An 18,793-nucleotide genomic window follows, 5' to 3' on the forward strand; every position below is an offset into this window, starting at 1 on the left:
TCATAGTGACAAGAAAAATTCCTTATTTCAGAAAATGAATTTTCTGTTGTAAATTCTTATAAACAAAGCCATTCTTAGAAAATAGGATTTAAAAGTGCATTTTTGATATGTCCATTACATTGTGTGGATAGCGGAAATTTAAATGTGTATCATCTTTTACACATATTTCAATTATTTTTATTCCCATTTTCTTGATTAATGTCTACCTATTAAGTAAAAAAAGACTGCAGTAAAGGAACTAGAGGGTATTTGAGGAAGTTATTAAATCATCTCTACACTAATCAAATACACAAAAGTTCTCCATTTAAAAATATCACATACTTAAAATCAACTAAATTGGCAGAATTATTACTTAAACAAAAGCATGCAAAAGTCACTGCATGATTGTTTATTTAAAATATGACTCTGGATGTATATACAGATGGGCTTACATAATATGTGGTTATTCATATAAACCCTCAATTAAAATGTTCAAGAGTTCATCCCCAATGCCTTTTGTTTTAATAAACCCAATAGTAAATGTTCTATCTTATGGAAAGTGTTTATAGCCTTTTGTATCTTGATTTGTGAAGAAAGTACTAAAAAATAAGTTAACTACATCAAAGAATAATTTGTTTGCAATGCTGTCACAGATTTCTCCATGGCAAAATAGTCATATATTGTTATTGCACAATTTACAGATACAGGTAATTATGTGCAAATAAACTCTCTCTATAATGACAATGTTTTCACTGCAACTTGCTCAATATATTTAAAATTCTGAAATACAATTTACAAAATCTTTAACAATACACTTTTATAATAAAAGTATCCTGAGGATATTACAAAATTCATTTTACCAGCCCTTCATTTCTTTGCTTTGACTCTTTAATTTCTAATATTTTCCATATTTCATCACATAAAAATGGCCATTTATAGTTCCAACTAAACAAAATAAATGTAAGCTAAATTGTATATAATTGTCCCTTAAACACTTAGTCTTCTCTATTTCCAGTCTCACTGTTAAAAATCAAGTATTTATCAAGTTTTTTATAATTCTGAATCATAAAGATATAGCATGAAACAGAGAGAAATAGGATTAGTATATTCAAGTTAAAAGCACTGTGCACTTTAAGCATTTTTGTCAATTTTTTGTAATAAAGTAATGTATTTTGGCAAAAATAATAAAATATAAGGACTGCTTCCTATCCGTGGCAGATATGCAGGGCATTTATGTTCACAAGCACTATTTAATTTGACTATTTTCACTTTTTTTTTCTAAAAACACTGCAATAACATTTCTTGAATTTTGAGACTTAAAAGCATCTAAAATGAAGTAAAATGAAAATAAAAGTTTAAGCAAAATGCTTGATCATCAGAACTCCTTTGTGATAAATTCATAAACTTAAATGCTTATGTGCCAACACAGTCTCTTTATTGCCTCCTGAGATTATCTGATTCAATATCTTTAAAATAGTAATATTGGAACTTCGCTTAAAATTTGCTTGAAAATTAGAATGTGAATTAACAAAAACTTTAAATGAAAAAACATAGTTGCAAAAAAAGGTTTTATACTTGTGGTAGTAGGTTTTATGGCACAAAACTACATAAATACTTAGTTTCTGCACACACATATACACACACACAAACTAAGTTCAAATAAGATGGCTAAGATTTTTTTATGTGTATATACACACACATATATACATATACATAAATACATTTACATACACACATCAGGGCTCTAGAAAGGGGAAAACGAAAACTCTGTATAATGAACCATCTGGTTCTTTTATACTGAAGTCCCAATAAGAGTTTTAATGGAGAAGCTCATTATTTATGTCTTACTCTTATCCACACATGAACTTACCATTAACGGAAAGGAAAAGGATTTAGATGTATTTTTGGTAAGAGAAGTGAGAGTGTGGTAAATTAAGTGATGCATATTATCTGCACCTGCCTTAAACAATTTTTACTGTCACTGAAATTCATAGTAGGTAAATTCTGCACTTGTAGAATTTCTGCAGAAGAATTTATCAACAACAAGAAAACCAAGTTCCTTTAATATTATGACATACTATAATACACTATAAATAAGCATGAATACAACATTACTTACACTTTCTAACATTCTATGTTAGGCAATATCACCTAATTCTGAATGACTTGTTAACTTTTAAGGCATCAGTGCATCAAGGGCAAAGCTCCGTAAAATAAATACAAAAGTAAGAAAGCATTAGGTTATCTGTGGTACAGAGTAAGTGATTACTGTGCATTGTATCTGTTGGCCATTTCCATCAAACAAGTAATAAATTAATTATACAACTGCTTATGAAAATGTTACAGCATAAATTTGACATCATTTTTTAACACTTCATTTAAGGGGCTAAACTGATCTGGTAGTATCCTCATTTTCATTGTTCCATCAGCTCCACAAGAGAAAATGTGATTTGCTGGTCCTGTTTCAATTTGCATCACTCCAGTTCCAATATTTCTAAAAATGGACTGTCGAGCATGCTCATTGATAAAAGTATGGAGAAGACCAAAGGTAGAAAGACTCCAAATCTGAAAGATATGAAGGATAAAATGAAAACTGGGGTGGAGATTGCCTTAAGTATCCAAAAGAAAATGTAAACCTGCCTTCCTACGCAAATCTGAATTTCTAAAACAAAGATGGAAACATTTCTATATAGGCTTATGATCATAGCCTTTTGATTCTCTATAGGGTGTGGCCATTTTATAATTTATTTTTATTAAATACTCAAAGTCCATTGAGAGAGTAAATTATTACTAATACTGTATTGAAGATGAGAAAAACTAGGTACAAAGAACAGAAATCTGCAATAGAGGCTACAAGGTTTTCTGTCTCTTACCAGAGCCTTTGCTGGGCAGTTGTGAGGTGATTCCTTCTTTGTAATATCACTCACCCAGAGATCAGAACGTACACAAGGACAAAAGTTAACTGACATCTAGATGTTTTTTACCCCAGTGAAGTTAAGGCAAAGTCAACTATTAAAACTTTAGGATACTTGGGGGCCAGAGAGATTGCTCAGAGGTTAAGAGCACTGGCTACTCTTGCAGAGGACCTGGCCTGGAACTCACTTTGTAGATCAGGCTGGTCTCATACTCACATAGATCCTCCTGCCTCCTAAGTGCTAGGATTAAAATTGTGCACCACCATGCCCAGCCTAATTAATGAATCTTTGATTTTTTTTCCTACATGATCTCAAAAAAATCATAAATAAATTGATCTCCCTAATTCTAAAATAAGTGTCCTAAAAGCACAAAGATCCTTTAAATGAGTGAAGATACTTATAATTTGCTTTAAAAATATATGCATTTGGTTTGATACAGGCTAACAATACAAATTCTTAGTAAATTAAGTAGCCTAAAGTTTTAAAAAAATTTTTATTATATTTTTATTTTGTGTATATGAGTGTATTGCCTGCATGTGTGTAAGTGCACCCATATTGTGCAATGTCCATAGAGGTCAGAAGAAGACTTCAGATTCCCCTGGAACTGGGGTCAGATGGTTATTAGCTGCCATGTGGGTGCTGGGAATCAAATCCGGGTCCTCTGCAAGAACATCCAGTGCTCTTAACCCCTGAGCCATCTGTCCATCCCTTGTCAAATTAGTTTAAACTTCAAAATCAGCGTACTATCTGAAAGAGTCTCTCAATCAAACTCTGCCCTGCTCTAGGTTAAAGTCAGTTTGAAGCATGTTATACTGGCATAGGGAAGAAAGACACAGTTCATTATACTCTAGTGGCTAGAGTATAAAGAATCACAGATCTGTGTCACACCGAGACCATCAAATTGCTGGGACCAACACAGCCAACCCAGATGACAGCTAACTGTTGTTCACTTTCTTAGAATGAGACCTCAATGTCATCGCTGGGCAAAACTGTCTGCTTTCATCATATATCTGATGTCATGACACATGACACACATCTGGAAAACCCTAAGTACAGAAAAGGGGAGAAAACCCTATTCTGGAAAAATCCCAGACATTCCTGGAATTCTTTGCAGTCCCTTACCTCTGCCTTCCCTATCTTACAAACAATCTTCCTTCCAAAGCTTGCTCATAAAATGAGTTATGCAAAATCCTAGCCATGGGTACAACTTCTTAAGTGTGTAGTATCACGCTGCAATAAAACTTCCACTTCTGTACTTTGTCTTGTCTCTAATTCTTTCTACAACGGTGACAAGAACCTGGAAACAATGGATAGAGGTCTAAATTTGGTCTTTCTGAAACTTTACCAGCCTTGCCACCAGAAATAAGTTGAGAAATAGGCTCCCATCAAAGAAAAATAATTCTGTTGGGATATACATTAAATTTTAGGAAAAGGCATTTCAAAGCCTGGTGTGGTAGCACAGGCCTTTAATCCCAGCACTCAGGAGGCAGAGACAGAGGCAGTTGGATCTCAGTGAGATTGAGCCAGGTCTACATAGCGAGTTCTAGGGCAGCTGGGGCTACAGGGAGACCCTATCTCAGCAAATGAAAAAAAAAAAGGCACTTCAAAATTTCAGAATTCTAGTTTTGGGGGGAGGCTGATTGAGAATTACAAAAACAACCTATCAGTTTATCAGTTCAATCAGAGAGGTCCATCTTATTTAGCACTAAATATGCTCATGTATGTAAACATTCAGCGAATAAGAGACTGTGGAGTACTCAGTCCTAAATGGGACACCTATATTATACTTCCTCCTCCCAAGGCTCAGAGATCATTGTGGAAGAGGGGGCTCAAAGATTTAAGAGCCAGAGGTAATGGATGAATACAAGAAATCAGTTGCCTAGACATAACAGGGAAGATGTACACATGAACTCACAGCTCTTGTTACAGCATGCACAAGCCCAAGCCAGACAAAAGCCCAGCATGGGTAGGGGGAGGTAGGCAAGAAGCTTCAGCCCTAGCTGAGGAACTATTGACAACTGCTAACTGCTGGGAGAGGGAGAGTCAGTTTTGAGGGACTGATAATGCCTGATAGGTTGATCAGACTCTCAGGGATAGAGCCACACCCAAGACCACTTGGGAAACACAAATTAGATTGGATTGGTTTTTAAAAAAGAAATAACAGGGGCTGGAAAGATGGCTCAGTGGTAAAGACTACAGCACCCACATGGTGGCTAACAACCATACATACATCCAGTTCCAGGGGATCTGACGCCCTCTTTTGATTTCTGCAGGCATTGCATGACATGAGTGCACTTATACACATGCAGGCAAAACATTCATAAACATAAAATAATAAACTATTTTAAAAAAGAAAAATATTAATAAAGGACATGAAGTTGTGCAGGTGTGGGGTAAGCTGGGGATGGAGATGGGGAGGGGGTTGAAATATGATCAAATGAAACTTTCAAAGAATCAATAAAAATATTTAAAATGGGGCTGGAGAGATGGCTCAGAGGTTAAGTGCACCGACTGCTCTTGCAGAGGACCCAGGTTCAATTCCCAGCACCCACATGGAGGCTATGAACCACCCTTAACTCTAGTTCCAGGGGAATCTGAAGCCCTCTTCTGATCTCTGCGGCACTGCACAACATGGGTGCACTCACGTACATGCAGGCAATACATTCATACACACAAAATAAAAAATAATAATAAAAAAATTAAAAAAACCCAGATCCTTCAAATCTAGGATTACTGATCACTAAGCAGCATAAAGACTAGCTGAAACTGGCTTATCCATTTTCACTGAGGCCCACAAAACCTTCCATCAAAACCAACATGTACACATATTCCTGAGCCTAGCTAGGACTTTACAACTGAGTATTTCTGAGATAGAAACTAGCAGTGTACATTTTAATAAGTTCCTTAACATCTTTAAAATAAGCAGCTTAACAAGTTCTTTAAATTGTAAGCACAATGGGGTTTGAAAAGGACTGTTCTGGACATTATCCAGGTGTATTTTTGAATCAGAATTCTTGAATCCTGAGTGGTTGAAAATCATTATTATAGAAAAGTACTATTATTACATATTAAAAAGGAAAAGTACTACAGATTTAGTTGGTAAACCTGAAAATTTAGTAAATTTATATAACTAGGAACCTGGAGCCAAGAGTAATTCTAATGTCTGGAATATATTTATATCCATGGAAAATTTGTTTCTGAATCATGCATTAAGCATATTTTTTTAAAAACTGAAAAATAAAGTTGTCAAATTGTAATTCCATTAATCAATTGGCATTGTTGGCTATAGGGAACTAATATTACTATTATTTAAGTAGACTGGTGCCATCAATATGATTAAAGACCGAAGTTTATCCATTCTGTAGATAGTGTGGCATTAATTGTGTTTACCTTTATATTGCCTTCTGCAGATCCTGTAACAAAGTACTCTTCAGTTGGGTCAATAGCAATGGCTTTGATAGGGGAATCGTGGCTCTGAAATGACTGCTTCTGTTGTCGTTGTCGAAGATCAAATACACATGTGAAACCTTTTCTGCCACCAGATATCAGTAGCTGATGCTTGGGAGCATATGCTAAAACCGTGGCTCCGCTATCATGGCAAGTGAAAGCTGGAAGTTAAAAAAGTTAAGACCATTTAGCAATAAAAGAAACAGACTTCTGGCTTGTGATCAAGATGGAGTAAGCCAGACTTGCTTTCCTGTCTAAACCAAATTAGAAGCCAAATGAAATATAAGAAACAATGATTTGAGATGCTGGGCATCAGGCGATGAAGAATGATCTCAAAGAGAAGGGAAACTGAGTTAGCCATACAACTGTCCCAGTTTACTGCCTAGAATTTTCTGGCTAGGGCACAAGGAGGGAAAACCCAAGCTGAAGTGGATTTAGACACAGCCATGGTGGTTGAATAGTATCTATTACATATGTGTAACTAAGAATTTCCTTTTAGACATCTGTGTTGTTTCCAGTTTTGTCTATTATAAATAAAGCTGCCATCGACAAGCCTGTATGAGCCTTTCATAGTATGCATTTAAACTTCTCTTGGGTATATAAGCAACAGTATATACAGCTGGATCATGCTAAATATGTGTTTACGTATTAGAAACTGGGTTTTTCAAAGTAGTTGTACCATTTTATCCTTCTGTCAGCAGTTCCACACCCTCACCAACACTTGGTATTTGAGCCTTTAATTTTGGACATTCTTGTGCATCTTACTGATGTGCATCTTCCTGATGAGTCTTCATCTTGAACATTAAAAATTGTCATTATTTTTATTTATGTGTATGAGTGTACTGAAAAATTTTGTGATAAGCATGTATATAAGTGTACCATGTTATGCAATGCAGCGGGGGTTAGAAGAGGGTGTTGGATTCTCCTGGAACTGGAGTTACGGACAGTTGTTAGCTGTCATGTGGGTACTGGGACTCAAACCCAGGTCCTCTGCAAGAGCAGTCAGTGCTCCTAACTGCTGAGCTATCTCTCCAGCTCATCCTGAACATTTAAAAAAATTTTTTTTTCCTTTCATTTATTTATTTTTATGGGGCTTTTGGGTACTCTAACATTCCCCCCTCTGAAGAGGTAACCCTAAAATTGAACATTTAAAAACATTTTATTTACTTTTTAATTTTATGTGTATGTGTGTGTTGTCTGCATGTAGGTAAGTGAACCCATGTTGTGCAATGCCCGCAGAGGTCAGAAGAGGCTGTCGGAGCCCCTGGGACTGAGAGTTACGGACAGTTGTTAGATGCCATGTGGGTGCTGGGATTCGAACCTGGATCTTCTGCAAGAACAACCAGTGTTCTTAACCGCTGAGCCATCACTCCAGTCCCTGAACATTTTTTTTAATATGCTTATTTGCCATTCAGATATTGAGAAGACAACTATTTAAGAGTCCTTGGATGCATCATTTCATTCATGGATTGTGTCTTCAGTATAACAACTTAAAATTTGTCACCAAACCCAAACTACCTAGATTTTTCTCCTGCCTTCTTTCAGAAGTTTGCCTGTATTTTACATGTAGGCCTATGACCCATTCTGAGAAAAATTTTGTGATAAGCGAGGTCTGTACCTGTTATTTATTTTTTGGTTGTGTTTTACATGTCATTATTCAAATAGCACTATTTATTGAAAAGGCTAATTTTTTTCTCCATTGAATAGCTTTTGTGCTCCTAAAATTGGTCTATTATATACAAAGGAAGCCTATAACTAGGCTCTCTGTTCTTGCTAATGATCTATGTATCTGTTTTAAAGCCACTATCATCATCTCTGATTACTATAGTTTTATATTAAGTACTAAAATTAGCAGTGCAAATTACCTGTATTTTTTTCAGTATTCTGTTGGCCATTTTTTTTCATAAAAACTTTATAATTGGTTTATTGATATATAAAAAATAGCTTGCTTGGATTTTGATTAGGATTGGGATGAATTCATAATGTTGGGAGGAACTAACATTGTAATAAAATTAAGTTTTCAAATCCTAAAACGTGGCGTAGCTTCTCCATTTATTTAGATCGTCGATTTCTTTTAAAATATTTTATCTATTATTTTTTATTTTATGTGTATGAGTGTATTGCTTACATGTAGGTAAGTGCACCCATGTCATATAATGCCCACGGAAGACAGAAGAGGCTGTCAGATCCCCTGGAACTGGAGTTGTGGACAGTTGTTAGCTGCCATGTAGGTGCTGGGATTTGAATCTGGGTCTTCTGTAAGAACAGTGAGTGGTTTTTTTTGTTTTTGTTTTTTGAGACAGGGCCTCCCTGTAGCCCCAGCTGTCCTGGAACTTACTATGTAGACTAGGCTGGCCTTGAACTCACAGAGAGTCACCTGCCTCTGCCTCTCAAGTGCTGAGATTAAAGGTATGTGCCACACTACACCTGGCAGTTAGTTTTCTTAATTGCTGAGCAATCTCTCCAGCCCCATTGATCTTCTTTGATTTCTTTAACCATTTTTATAGCTTTCTACACATATACCTGTACATATTTTGTTTGATCTATGCCTCAGTATTTATTTTGGTATTATAAATATTCATTGTTGGCACAGAGGAAAGCAACTGATTTTAGTGTACTGCCTGAGACCTTGTTGTATTGACAATACTAATTCAGAGGTTTCCTTTTTAGAGTCTTTGAGATTTTCTATACAATCATGCCATCTCTAAATATAGGTTTAATTTATTTCTCCTAATCTATATACCTTTTGTTTCTTTTTCTTGTGTTAATGCTATGGCTTCAAACACAACATTGAATAGGCATGGCCAGAGGGGACATAGACTAGGTACCTGAGAGTCACAATGATGATCTATGATTAGAAGATTAAAAACAAAGGCAATGGGGGCTGGGAAGATGGCTCACTGGGTAAGGTACTTGCTATGCAAGCATGAGGACCTGATTTTGTATCCTCAGCATCCATGTAAAAGGCTTGGCTTGGGGATGGGGAGATGGCTCAGTGGTTAAGAGCACTGACTGCTCTTGCAATTCCCAGCATTCAAATGGTGGCTAACAACTGTCCATAACTCCAGTTCCAGGGGATCTGACACCTTCTGACTACCGTGGGCACTGCATGATATGGGTGCACATGCAAACAATACACTCATACACACAAAATAAAAACAATTAAAAAAAGTTAGGTGTGGAGATGGGTGCCTGTAATCCTAGTGCTACTGGGGCACAGAGAGAGGGATGCTGAGGGCTTGCTAGCCAGTCAATCTAGCTGATCTTGCAAGCTCCAGGTTCAGTGGTTCAGTGAGAGACCCTGTCTCAAAAAAGTAAGGTGGAAATGTGAGTGAGGAAGACAACTGTATGTAAACTTCAACTCCTGGCCTCCATACATGCACACATGGACTAGTGTATAAACATAGGTACATATGCATGTGTGCGCATGGACACACACACACACACACATGCAGTCAAATGGTTTTTAAATTATTTATGTCCTACTGTCCCTTATCAAGGTATAGGGAAGAATTAATTATGTGTCTCTGTTTGTCTTTAAACCCTGTCATCATGGGTAAAATTTACTTCACAGGCTAATAGAGTGTGCTAATAAAAATAAATCTACTTAGAAATCATTTTTAGTTTGTGAATTTCTCTTGAAACATAAGTCTCCTATAGCCCAGGCTGCCCTTAAACTTTCTATATAGTTAGCCAAGGATGAAACTGAACTTCTGATTCTTCTGCCTTCCCCTCCCAAGTGCTAGGATTACAGGTGTCTAGTACCATGCCTCGCTTATGTGGTATTGGGATATCAAACCCAGGGCTTTGTGCATGTTAGGCAAGCACTCTATCCACAGCCCAAGTTTGTGAACGTCTTAACTTCTACAATTTATAAAATGTCTTTAAAACTTACCGTATATTTCCCCACCCCCTCCAGTTTAGAACAGCATTATGAAAATGGCAATAAAAAGTATTTTGTGTATTAAAAAAACTTACCATGTACTAAACTATTGGCAGGTGCTACAAGAGTATCCCACAAACAAATGTTTCTGGAAAAAAAGGTATATTTTGGAGTGACATAAAAATTGATAAAATAAGAAATAAATCTAATATAAAATACATTTGAACCTTATTCAAAAGAAGGTTCTTAAATTTATAAAGCACCCAAAAATTAACCCACAAATTTATACACAACTAATTAATATATAAAATTTAAAAACTTCTATCTTACAAAACTAAGTTCTGATTAATATATACTTATAAATAGTATTAACTAAAGGCTGAATATATAAATGGCTTTATGTATTTACTAATTTTCTCATCTAACAGCTGATACACTCAAATGACAGAAAACACTAAAATTTCTTGAACATAAAAATTTCTACTATAAGGAGGCATCAATGTATGTATGGAATTTCTATTCAATATGGGACCAAAATTCTACAGTCTTAAAATCTAGTTTCTGGTGCAAAGTGAGGCCTGACAGATAAATATAAAATGCTCAGCAACTTCAGCGTGTCTTGACCTCAGAACTCAGTTGCTCTGAGTAGATAGGGCAAGAGGGCAGAATTTTCTTAAAAACTCAGCCTTTTGGGTTAGGGGGTGGCTACTGCTCTGTTTTCTTATTGTGAAAATGATAATATGAAGCCATGGTAAAGACTAAGTTAACTAAATAATATGGCCAATAAATGATAGTACCTTTTTTTGGTTTCAAGCTTTCTGACTACATAGAAAATAATATAAAAAGGGGCCACAGAGCTGGTTCAGCAGTTAAGAGAACCTGCTGCTCTTTCAGAGAACCTGGGTTCAAATCCCAGTACCCACATGGCAGTTAACAACCATCTGTAACTCTAGTTCCAGGGAACTCTGGCACCCTCTTCTGACCTCCTCAAGCACTGCCCAACACAGGTGCACGTACATGCAGGCAATAATACACATAAAATTAAAGTGATAAATAAAATTTTAAAAGAAAATAATATAAACAAATGATTATTTCACCAACAACCAAATCCTTTTCTCCTAAAGTCCTAACATTAGAACATCTAAAAAAATATAGAAAGAATAGATTTTGATTTAAATGGTACTAGAATTTCCCAAGCTTTAGAATTAGGCTACTAATTTTAAGTTAAGAAACAAATCTTTATGGGGAAAAAGAAAACCCTAAGGCATAATTATGGAGACTAAGGAGACATAAAACAGTAACCAAATTCAGCTTTCCATATGAAACACTTTCTACACATAGTTTTAGCTACCATCTCTTACCTATTGTCAGTAGAAAGACCGGCTGTAGCTATCAGAGAGGAGGAACTAACGAAGACAAAATCATTGGCCGTTTTGTTATGGCACTGCCAAGTCTGGAATGGGGAAAAGCAATATATGCTACTGTTGGTAGTAAAATTAATAACCAAATAGATATGTAACTCAAAAATCATCGTGTACTTTGTCTTTCTTAAATATTTTCTTCTTATCCTTTAATTTTAGAGAAGTTGGAGAAGCAATACAGATAACTTTTATGTTTATTTTGCCTCTCTCTGTAGTTAGACAGATACTTCCTGAACCATCTACTTAAGCTGCATATGTCATGGTCCTTTATAAAACTGTTTACTTTTGTTCAACCAAAACTTCAAAAGAAAACATGGAAATTGGACTTCAAATATTTTCCCAGGACTATTCAGTGAAAAAACTGTCTTATAAGAAGACAAAACCAGGATTTAATATTATCTTAGATTTAAGCATCTGTTAAATCGACATGATAAATTTTTTAGAAATACATAAAACTTTTAAATAATTGTTCAAAATGATAAAAATTACCAAGTCACAAAAATTATGAAGTTTATATACTTAAGAACACTCAATCAAACTTATTATGACACATTTCATCAATTAAAAGAAGAAAGGCAGGTTCTTAGGGACATAAGCTCATACCACCTCACACTGTTAGCCTAATAAAAATAAGAGTTTTCTTTCAAGGTGATCCTAAACAATATCCAGTAGCTTTCATTTAGATCAATGCTGCACATCTAGATTTAACTGTGAGTGGCTTCTTCCTGATATGTACTGCTTATGTTTAGTTCTGTAAAGGGCTTCACTGAGGAACAGATTAAATATAACTTTTTATTCTCTGAAGACATAGATGTTTTGTCAAATCTTCATGGTCTTGAATAAAGATGTACAAATATCTTGCTAAAAAAAAAAAACAGTATCAGCAACAGGATGTTCCTTCTATTTGTTCATTAATAAGGGCTAAGTCCAGGAAAATAATGTTATGTTACTAGTCTGATATATTACTAATCTGTTAATCATTTTAATTAGGTATAAAACTGACTTGCAGCTTAGTGAGGTTAGAAAGGGCTCCAGTAATCTGTAGGTTGCATGGGTCTCTGAAGGTACCATGTTGATTCTATACTTGTTAACTTTCTAAACTTAGTAATTTTCAGATAATACAATAGGAGCCTATAGCAGTGACTGAGTCACAACACTAGACATATTTTATTTATTCATCTTAATATTTCTTGCTTCAAACACATTCTTGTTTTTTTCTTACATAAAATTCATATTTTATATATATGTAGGAATTTTTAGCTTACCAGGTATGGCTTAGGCATGCTCCCAGTAATTGGACAGCATTTCCAGTTTGTTTGGTACAAACTTAAATATCCATCAGCATCAACTATTCCAAACTTAGAAAGAAATTCAAATGTTTAATGCAAATAAAAAGCACATATTCATCCTTACCCGAGTGTGACACACACACTCACTGTTTAAGATTTGATTGCTAGTTTGACTTTTCATTTCACTTACGCATTGATCTACTTCAGAACAGTATCTAGATACGACTTTAAGAAAACCTCCAGTGTAGACATAAAGGAAAGAAACATCAGCTACCTGTTTAACTAATTTACAGCACTGTCTGTATAGTCCTTAAATGATTAACTATTAACCTATCCAATAATACTTTATATATAATATAGGTAAGTGTTCATTTTTTAAAAAAGCCAAAAAAAAAAAAAGGACTTTCAGAAACACACAATAAGGAAAAAAACATAAGGAAGATAACCGTAATCCCAGCACTTGGGAGGCGAAGGAAAGAGGGCTGCATGAGTTCCAGGACAGTTTGGGCTACATAGTGAGTTCCACACTAACATGGTCTACAATGTGAGACCCTGTGTCCAAAAAAAAGGCCCCAAAACAAAAACCAAAAAACCCAAACCTAAACAAGCAACAATAATAAGAAACCCCCCAAATAAAAAGCAAAAATATACAAATAAGAATAGAAAGAAAAAATAGGAATTATCAAAGAATTCTATTACAGAAACTCATTCTTATTTACTTGGGAAGACACTGAATTAATCTAATACAACAGGACATGGTATGGAGGGTGAGCTAACTTTTAATTATTATTATTATAAAATCAGTATGTGCTAGCTGGGCATGGTGGCTTATACCTGTAACCCCTAGTACCTGGGAGGCTGAAGCAGGAGGACTTCCGTGAGTTTAGGTCAATGTGGGCTATAGAGACCCTGTTCCCTGCCCCCAAATCAACAAAACAAAAAGTGCATTCATATGTAAAATATATAAAACTCATGTCTATTTTGGAGCCCTATCTATCTTCTCTTACCTCTAGATTAATCACCTATTGTAACAATTTGATGCTACTTCCTTTAAGATTTCTTTCTATAACTATTCAAATATTCATATACAGCCCTTTTTCAGTAAATTGGACAATCTACAGACATACATGTAACTGTCTACCTCCAGCTGTTCTTGTGCTCTGTAGTATCACAGTGCACTGATGTGTTTGTAATTTTAAACTTTCCCTTTATAGATAGTTTTCAGTAGATTAGATCATAAAACGTACTGTTTTGAACACACACACACACACACACACACACACACACACACACACACTCTTTACCTTTTAATAATTATTTAAAATTAGATATCTAAATCTGGGAAGGCTGGCAAGATGGTTTAGTGGGTAAAAAGGCTTGCTACCAAGCTTGACAACCTGAGTTAAACCCCTGGGACCCTCATGGTAGAAGGAGAGAACTGAGCCCTTACAAGTTGTCCTCTGACCTTCACATGTGAGCCATGACCCCCCTTTCACAAAATAAAATTTAAAATGTAAAATAATAAAAGAAAAAAAGCTGAAGGAAACAATGAAAACCTAAGCAACAATAATTCACTACTCATTTTTTCTTATACATTAGTAAATACTAGCTATCAATAAATAAAATATTTACCAATTTTAATAAACAGGAAAAAGCTTTATTTTATTTTGCATTTATTTATTTGTATATTCAGGATTACTGAATATACATATGATAAACTTCATATTGTTTGTCTATTTCTTAATTTAAAAAAATACCTGAATATTAACCTACTGCTTCTAATTTGTTAGTTTTCCAGCATCTATCCCTCTAGTTTATTCAGGGCAGGGATAAAGATGGAATATGTGTTCATGAGCCATCAGATATGGATGACAGTTTAGCAGAATTCTATGAATTCTATGAATATACTTTACTAATTATAATCATGTAACTGTAATCAGATTGCAATTTTTTCCTTCTAATTGTAATTTATGAGGATGATGCTGTTAATTTGAAAGGAGGGGAGCTATTAAGTACCATTCCCCTAAATCAAAACCAAAATTCCCAATTAACCAAGATGTGTGCCAGCACATCTTAGTACTTGGCAGGCCCTTTCTCTGAAACTCTGTTCTTTGCTTTAGGAGATTATTTCTTTGACTATTGTTTCTCCCCATTTTCTTTCTTTCCCTTTCTTTTGAGACAGGCTCTTACTATGTAGTCCTAGCTGACCTGGAACTCACAGAAACCTGCCTGCCTTTGCTTCCTGAGAGCTGGGATTAAAGGAATGCACCACCAAACATGCAATGAGATAATTTCCTAATTTGTGCTTTTGAATTACTTAATTTAAAAACTATTTATGTTCACTGCATAGTTCTCATAGTTTTGAGAACTATGTTATTAATAGTTCTTACAAATTAGTCCAGCCCATTTTTGTTTTATGAATATATTTTTCTGCATCTCTTAAGAATTACTCCTTACAGGTAATTTATTCTTTTTATTGCCTTAGTTTTGCTGAAATGTTCAGTCTTTTGACTGCCCAAATCTATTTGTAATTCACAATCAAACCGACTACCATTATTGGGACAGAGTGAACCTTCTCTACCATTTGCTTAAGATGCTTCCCTACAGCATACTTAGGTGGTACACTATTTGGATCCATCATGGTTCAAATAAGTGAACAGTAAATTGACTGCTTATCAAGATACAAGTATAGCTTGTAGTGCTTTAAAACAGACTACATGAAAAGCTATAGTGAGTGGTAATGTTGAAAATAAGTCAGATTGTAGGAGTTCGAGTATCATACTGAAGAATTTGGTATGAGATGTCTTGAAGGGCTTCCAGAAAATGAAATAAAGGCTACTGACTATTTTTTAGCTACTTAAATATGTTGTTCATTATATCACCTTTTTGATATATTAAAGGGACTAAGGACTGATGTACTGACTAGTTAGAAACAACAGAACACTGACAACTAAATGAAAAGCATGAACATATAAAGAACACTGTTAGGGAAACACCTGACAGAACAGGCTGAATATTTTTTTATCTGAAATGGTTAGGAGCAGAAGAGTTTCAGATTGGGGAGGGTTTGTATGTTTTTGCTTGCTTTATTTTAACATTCACATAGACTATTATACATAGACTATTATACTGAAAATCTGAAATCTGAAGTGTTCTGAAATGTGAGCACCAAAAGTAGGAAATTCAGGGGAAGGACAAGGCAAGATGTACTAGATGTACTATTATCTAGGATTCATGTAAATTTTCAGTGCAGCATATCCTGAAGATGAAGCACAAGCTAATTTTCCTTTTAATCATTATTTAAAGTGCTACAGACATGCAATTTGGAAAAGCAGCAATATGAGAAGTGAGGGCAGTAAAGGGCTGGGTACAGTTGGCTCAGTCGGCTTTTCCTTAAATGGCTCTTTAAGCAAGGGCTTGTCCTAACTCTGCTGCTGTGTAGTAGGAAATACGTAAAGAAAACAGTAATGAATGGAGTGACTGTGAGGAAATGAAGCTTTCTACACAAGACATGTGCCCAGTGCATAGTTTGCCGATGATCCATTCTAGGTCAGTGCTTTCCACAACTTTAATAGGTACACAAATCACAAATGCACATGTGATTCAGCCAATCTAACAATCTCCCAAATGGTATTTGCTGATGGCTGATAGATCAGACTTTGAGTAGAGTCTGGGAGCTAAAGAAATGGTCATTTACTAACCAACAAACCAGCCAGCCAGCCAGCCAGCCAACCAACCATCCAACCATCCATCCATCCATCCATCCATCCATCCATCCATCCATCCAAACTTATCCAACCAATAAAAAAAGGGGAAGAACATTTGGGCCTTATGAACATTTAAATTAATTTAGTGGAGATATATGTATCTCACATACCTACAGGAAGAATCAAACGAACTTAATGTCCTTTGAGAAGAATTAAAAGAATTCATATGAATTAAAACTTTACTATTAGCCCACTTAATTCTTTTCAAAATCCCTAACTGGTGATTTTATAAACTATCAATATTTTTTATCATTTAATTGTCCATAGTACCTTATTTCCCTGATAGTTAAATCTCATTCTTGTAATTCTTGAATTGCCACCAGAACGAAAACAGGTTATTTGTTGAGAATGGCCCCATTCAAACATTCTGACACTCCCATCTTGAGCTCCTGTCAGATCTGCATAAGACAACAAAAATTATGGATTTATTTTAAGAATTTTTCAGAAAATTTGTTTCTTAACTCAATGGGGAAATCTTTATCAAAGAAACACCCAGGAAATAAATCAGTCTATTTACATGAAATTAACTTTTGTAATGATGTTTCATTTTATATAATAAAAGATAGGCATATGATATAGTTTTATTTGAGACCACAACTTCAAACAAAACAGTAGAAACATTTAAATTAGATCTCTGTAAATATCTTTATGTTAAAAATTATCTTAATGATATTTTATAGCCTAAAGTAAATCATTTTTATAACCATTTACCATAATAAATTCTTAGGGTTATTAGCATCATCTTTATCAGTCATACTATTAGTGTTTAAATTTATATATTTTTCTCAGAAAAAGACATATAGAAGGCTATCAATACCATGCTAAAGGAAAAAAATTCATTTGTAAAAGTTATCCTGATTGACCTGTTAACTCAAATATAGATTATATATTTCATTTGAGAATATGAACCCGCTAAATGATTACTAATCCTTCACTTTAACATTTACTCTTTGTGTGATATTAGGAAACACAATTTCTTTGGCAATACTGTTTCTTTATTATACAGTAGAATAATATATATGTCACTAGTTATGAGAAGTAAATGAGATCATTTATATAAAGTACTCAAATACATAACAAGTGGGACCCAAATTATATCAGTTATAATTATGAGAATTAGTATGACATAGGGCCAGCGAGAATTTGGCTTTTTACCCAAGCCTTATTTACACAGCACATGATAATTAAAAGACCAGACTGGTGGAACTAACCTTACTGGATGTTTAACAGCCATAGTTTGAGGCCTAGACTAATGTGGTCAGAGGACTTAAAAGATAGTTTTTGCCCCTTGCCCTCCAAGGTTGACCAAGTTCCAGGGGACTATGGAAAATCTCTCAAAATTTCCTGTAACTGTGGTGAGTCACCTGTCCTCTTGTTCAGGGAGGACATGGAGACCCCATGAGATGGACTTAAACCAGTATACAGTCCAGTCTACAAAGAGGAGGGTCAACTCAGAGGAAACATCTCATTCATGCTTCCAAGTGATGACAGACACGGTTGAGCAGGATATTTGACTTATCTTCACATAGATGGAACTGGTAAAAGAAAGGAGCCAGGGGCTCCTCCCAAGCCCACATGACCCCTGAGGAACAGATCCTCAAATGACCTTAAGTGTGAAAATAAATTGATGTATTTGGGCCAACTATATAGTCTTAAATACCCAAAAGGAAAGTATAACCAAAGAGTAAAGTCATCATAAGAGTTCAAGGGATTACACTTTTCAGACATTAGGCTTAAGTTCATATAAAATGTTAATAAATTATTTCTCATTGACGATTTTGATCCTAACCAGAAAGTACTGCTCAGATGTAAGACTTCAAATCTTGGTCTCCAATACTGTAGTGCCCACCTGTAGCTAAGGGAGACAACCAGCTTTTGTTCTAAAATGATGGATAAATTTGTTTTCTCCCCTTATCTAGAAGAGGGAACTGACACTGATTCTAACCACTCCAACAGCTATCAAAATACCTCAAAGCAAATCCTGACTTGATCACTCTAGAGTCCAGCCTTGGAAGACAAAAGAAAATGAGGAGGAACCCAATAGAGGGATGCTTTTGGAAGCCCTTGTCAAGAAATTCCAATGGACTCTCAT

The 18,793-nt window shown here is 35.1% G+C and overlaps 1 protein-coding gene across 5 annotated transcripts in view; it reads right to left on the reverse strand.

Annotated features, from left to right (window-relative positions):
* Positions 1-373: 373 nt before the first annotated feature.
* Positions 374-18,793, reverse strand: part of Dmxl1 (Dmx like 1) — a 182,538-nt gene continuing 164,118 nt past the window's right edge. For 3 of the 5 annotated variants that reach the window (XM_008847017.3, XM_029570365.1, XM_008847016.3), the window contains 6 exons: positions 16,972-17,099; positions 12,911-13,003; positions 11,586-11,677; positions 10,320-10,372; positions 6,285-6,502; positions 374-2,544 (listed from right to left, as the gene is read on the reverse strand). In XM_008847017.3, coding sequence (XP_008845239.1) covers positions 2,320-2,544; positions 6,285-6,502; positions 10,320-10,372; positions 11,586-11,677; positions 12,911-13,003; positions 16,972-17,099 — 809 coding nt within the window. In that variant the 3' untranslated portion in view covers positions 374-2,319. The remainder of the gene's footprint in view (positions 2,545-6,284; positions 6,503-10,319; positions 10,373-11,585; positions 11,678-12,910; positions 13,004-16,971; positions 17,100-18,793) is intronic. The other 2 variants (XM_029570367.1, XM_029570366.1) reach the window with 1 other exon arrangement.

The sequence above is a fragment of the Nannospalax galili genome, unplaced genomic scaffold (genome assembly GCF_000622305.1).
Source record: "Nannospalax galili isolate Female #2095 unplaced genomic scaffold, S.galili_v1.0 scaffold843, whole genome shotgun sequence".
Taxonomy (NCBI): Eukaryota; Metazoa; Chordata; class Mammalia; order Rodentia; family Spalacidae; genus Nannospalax; species Nannospalax galili.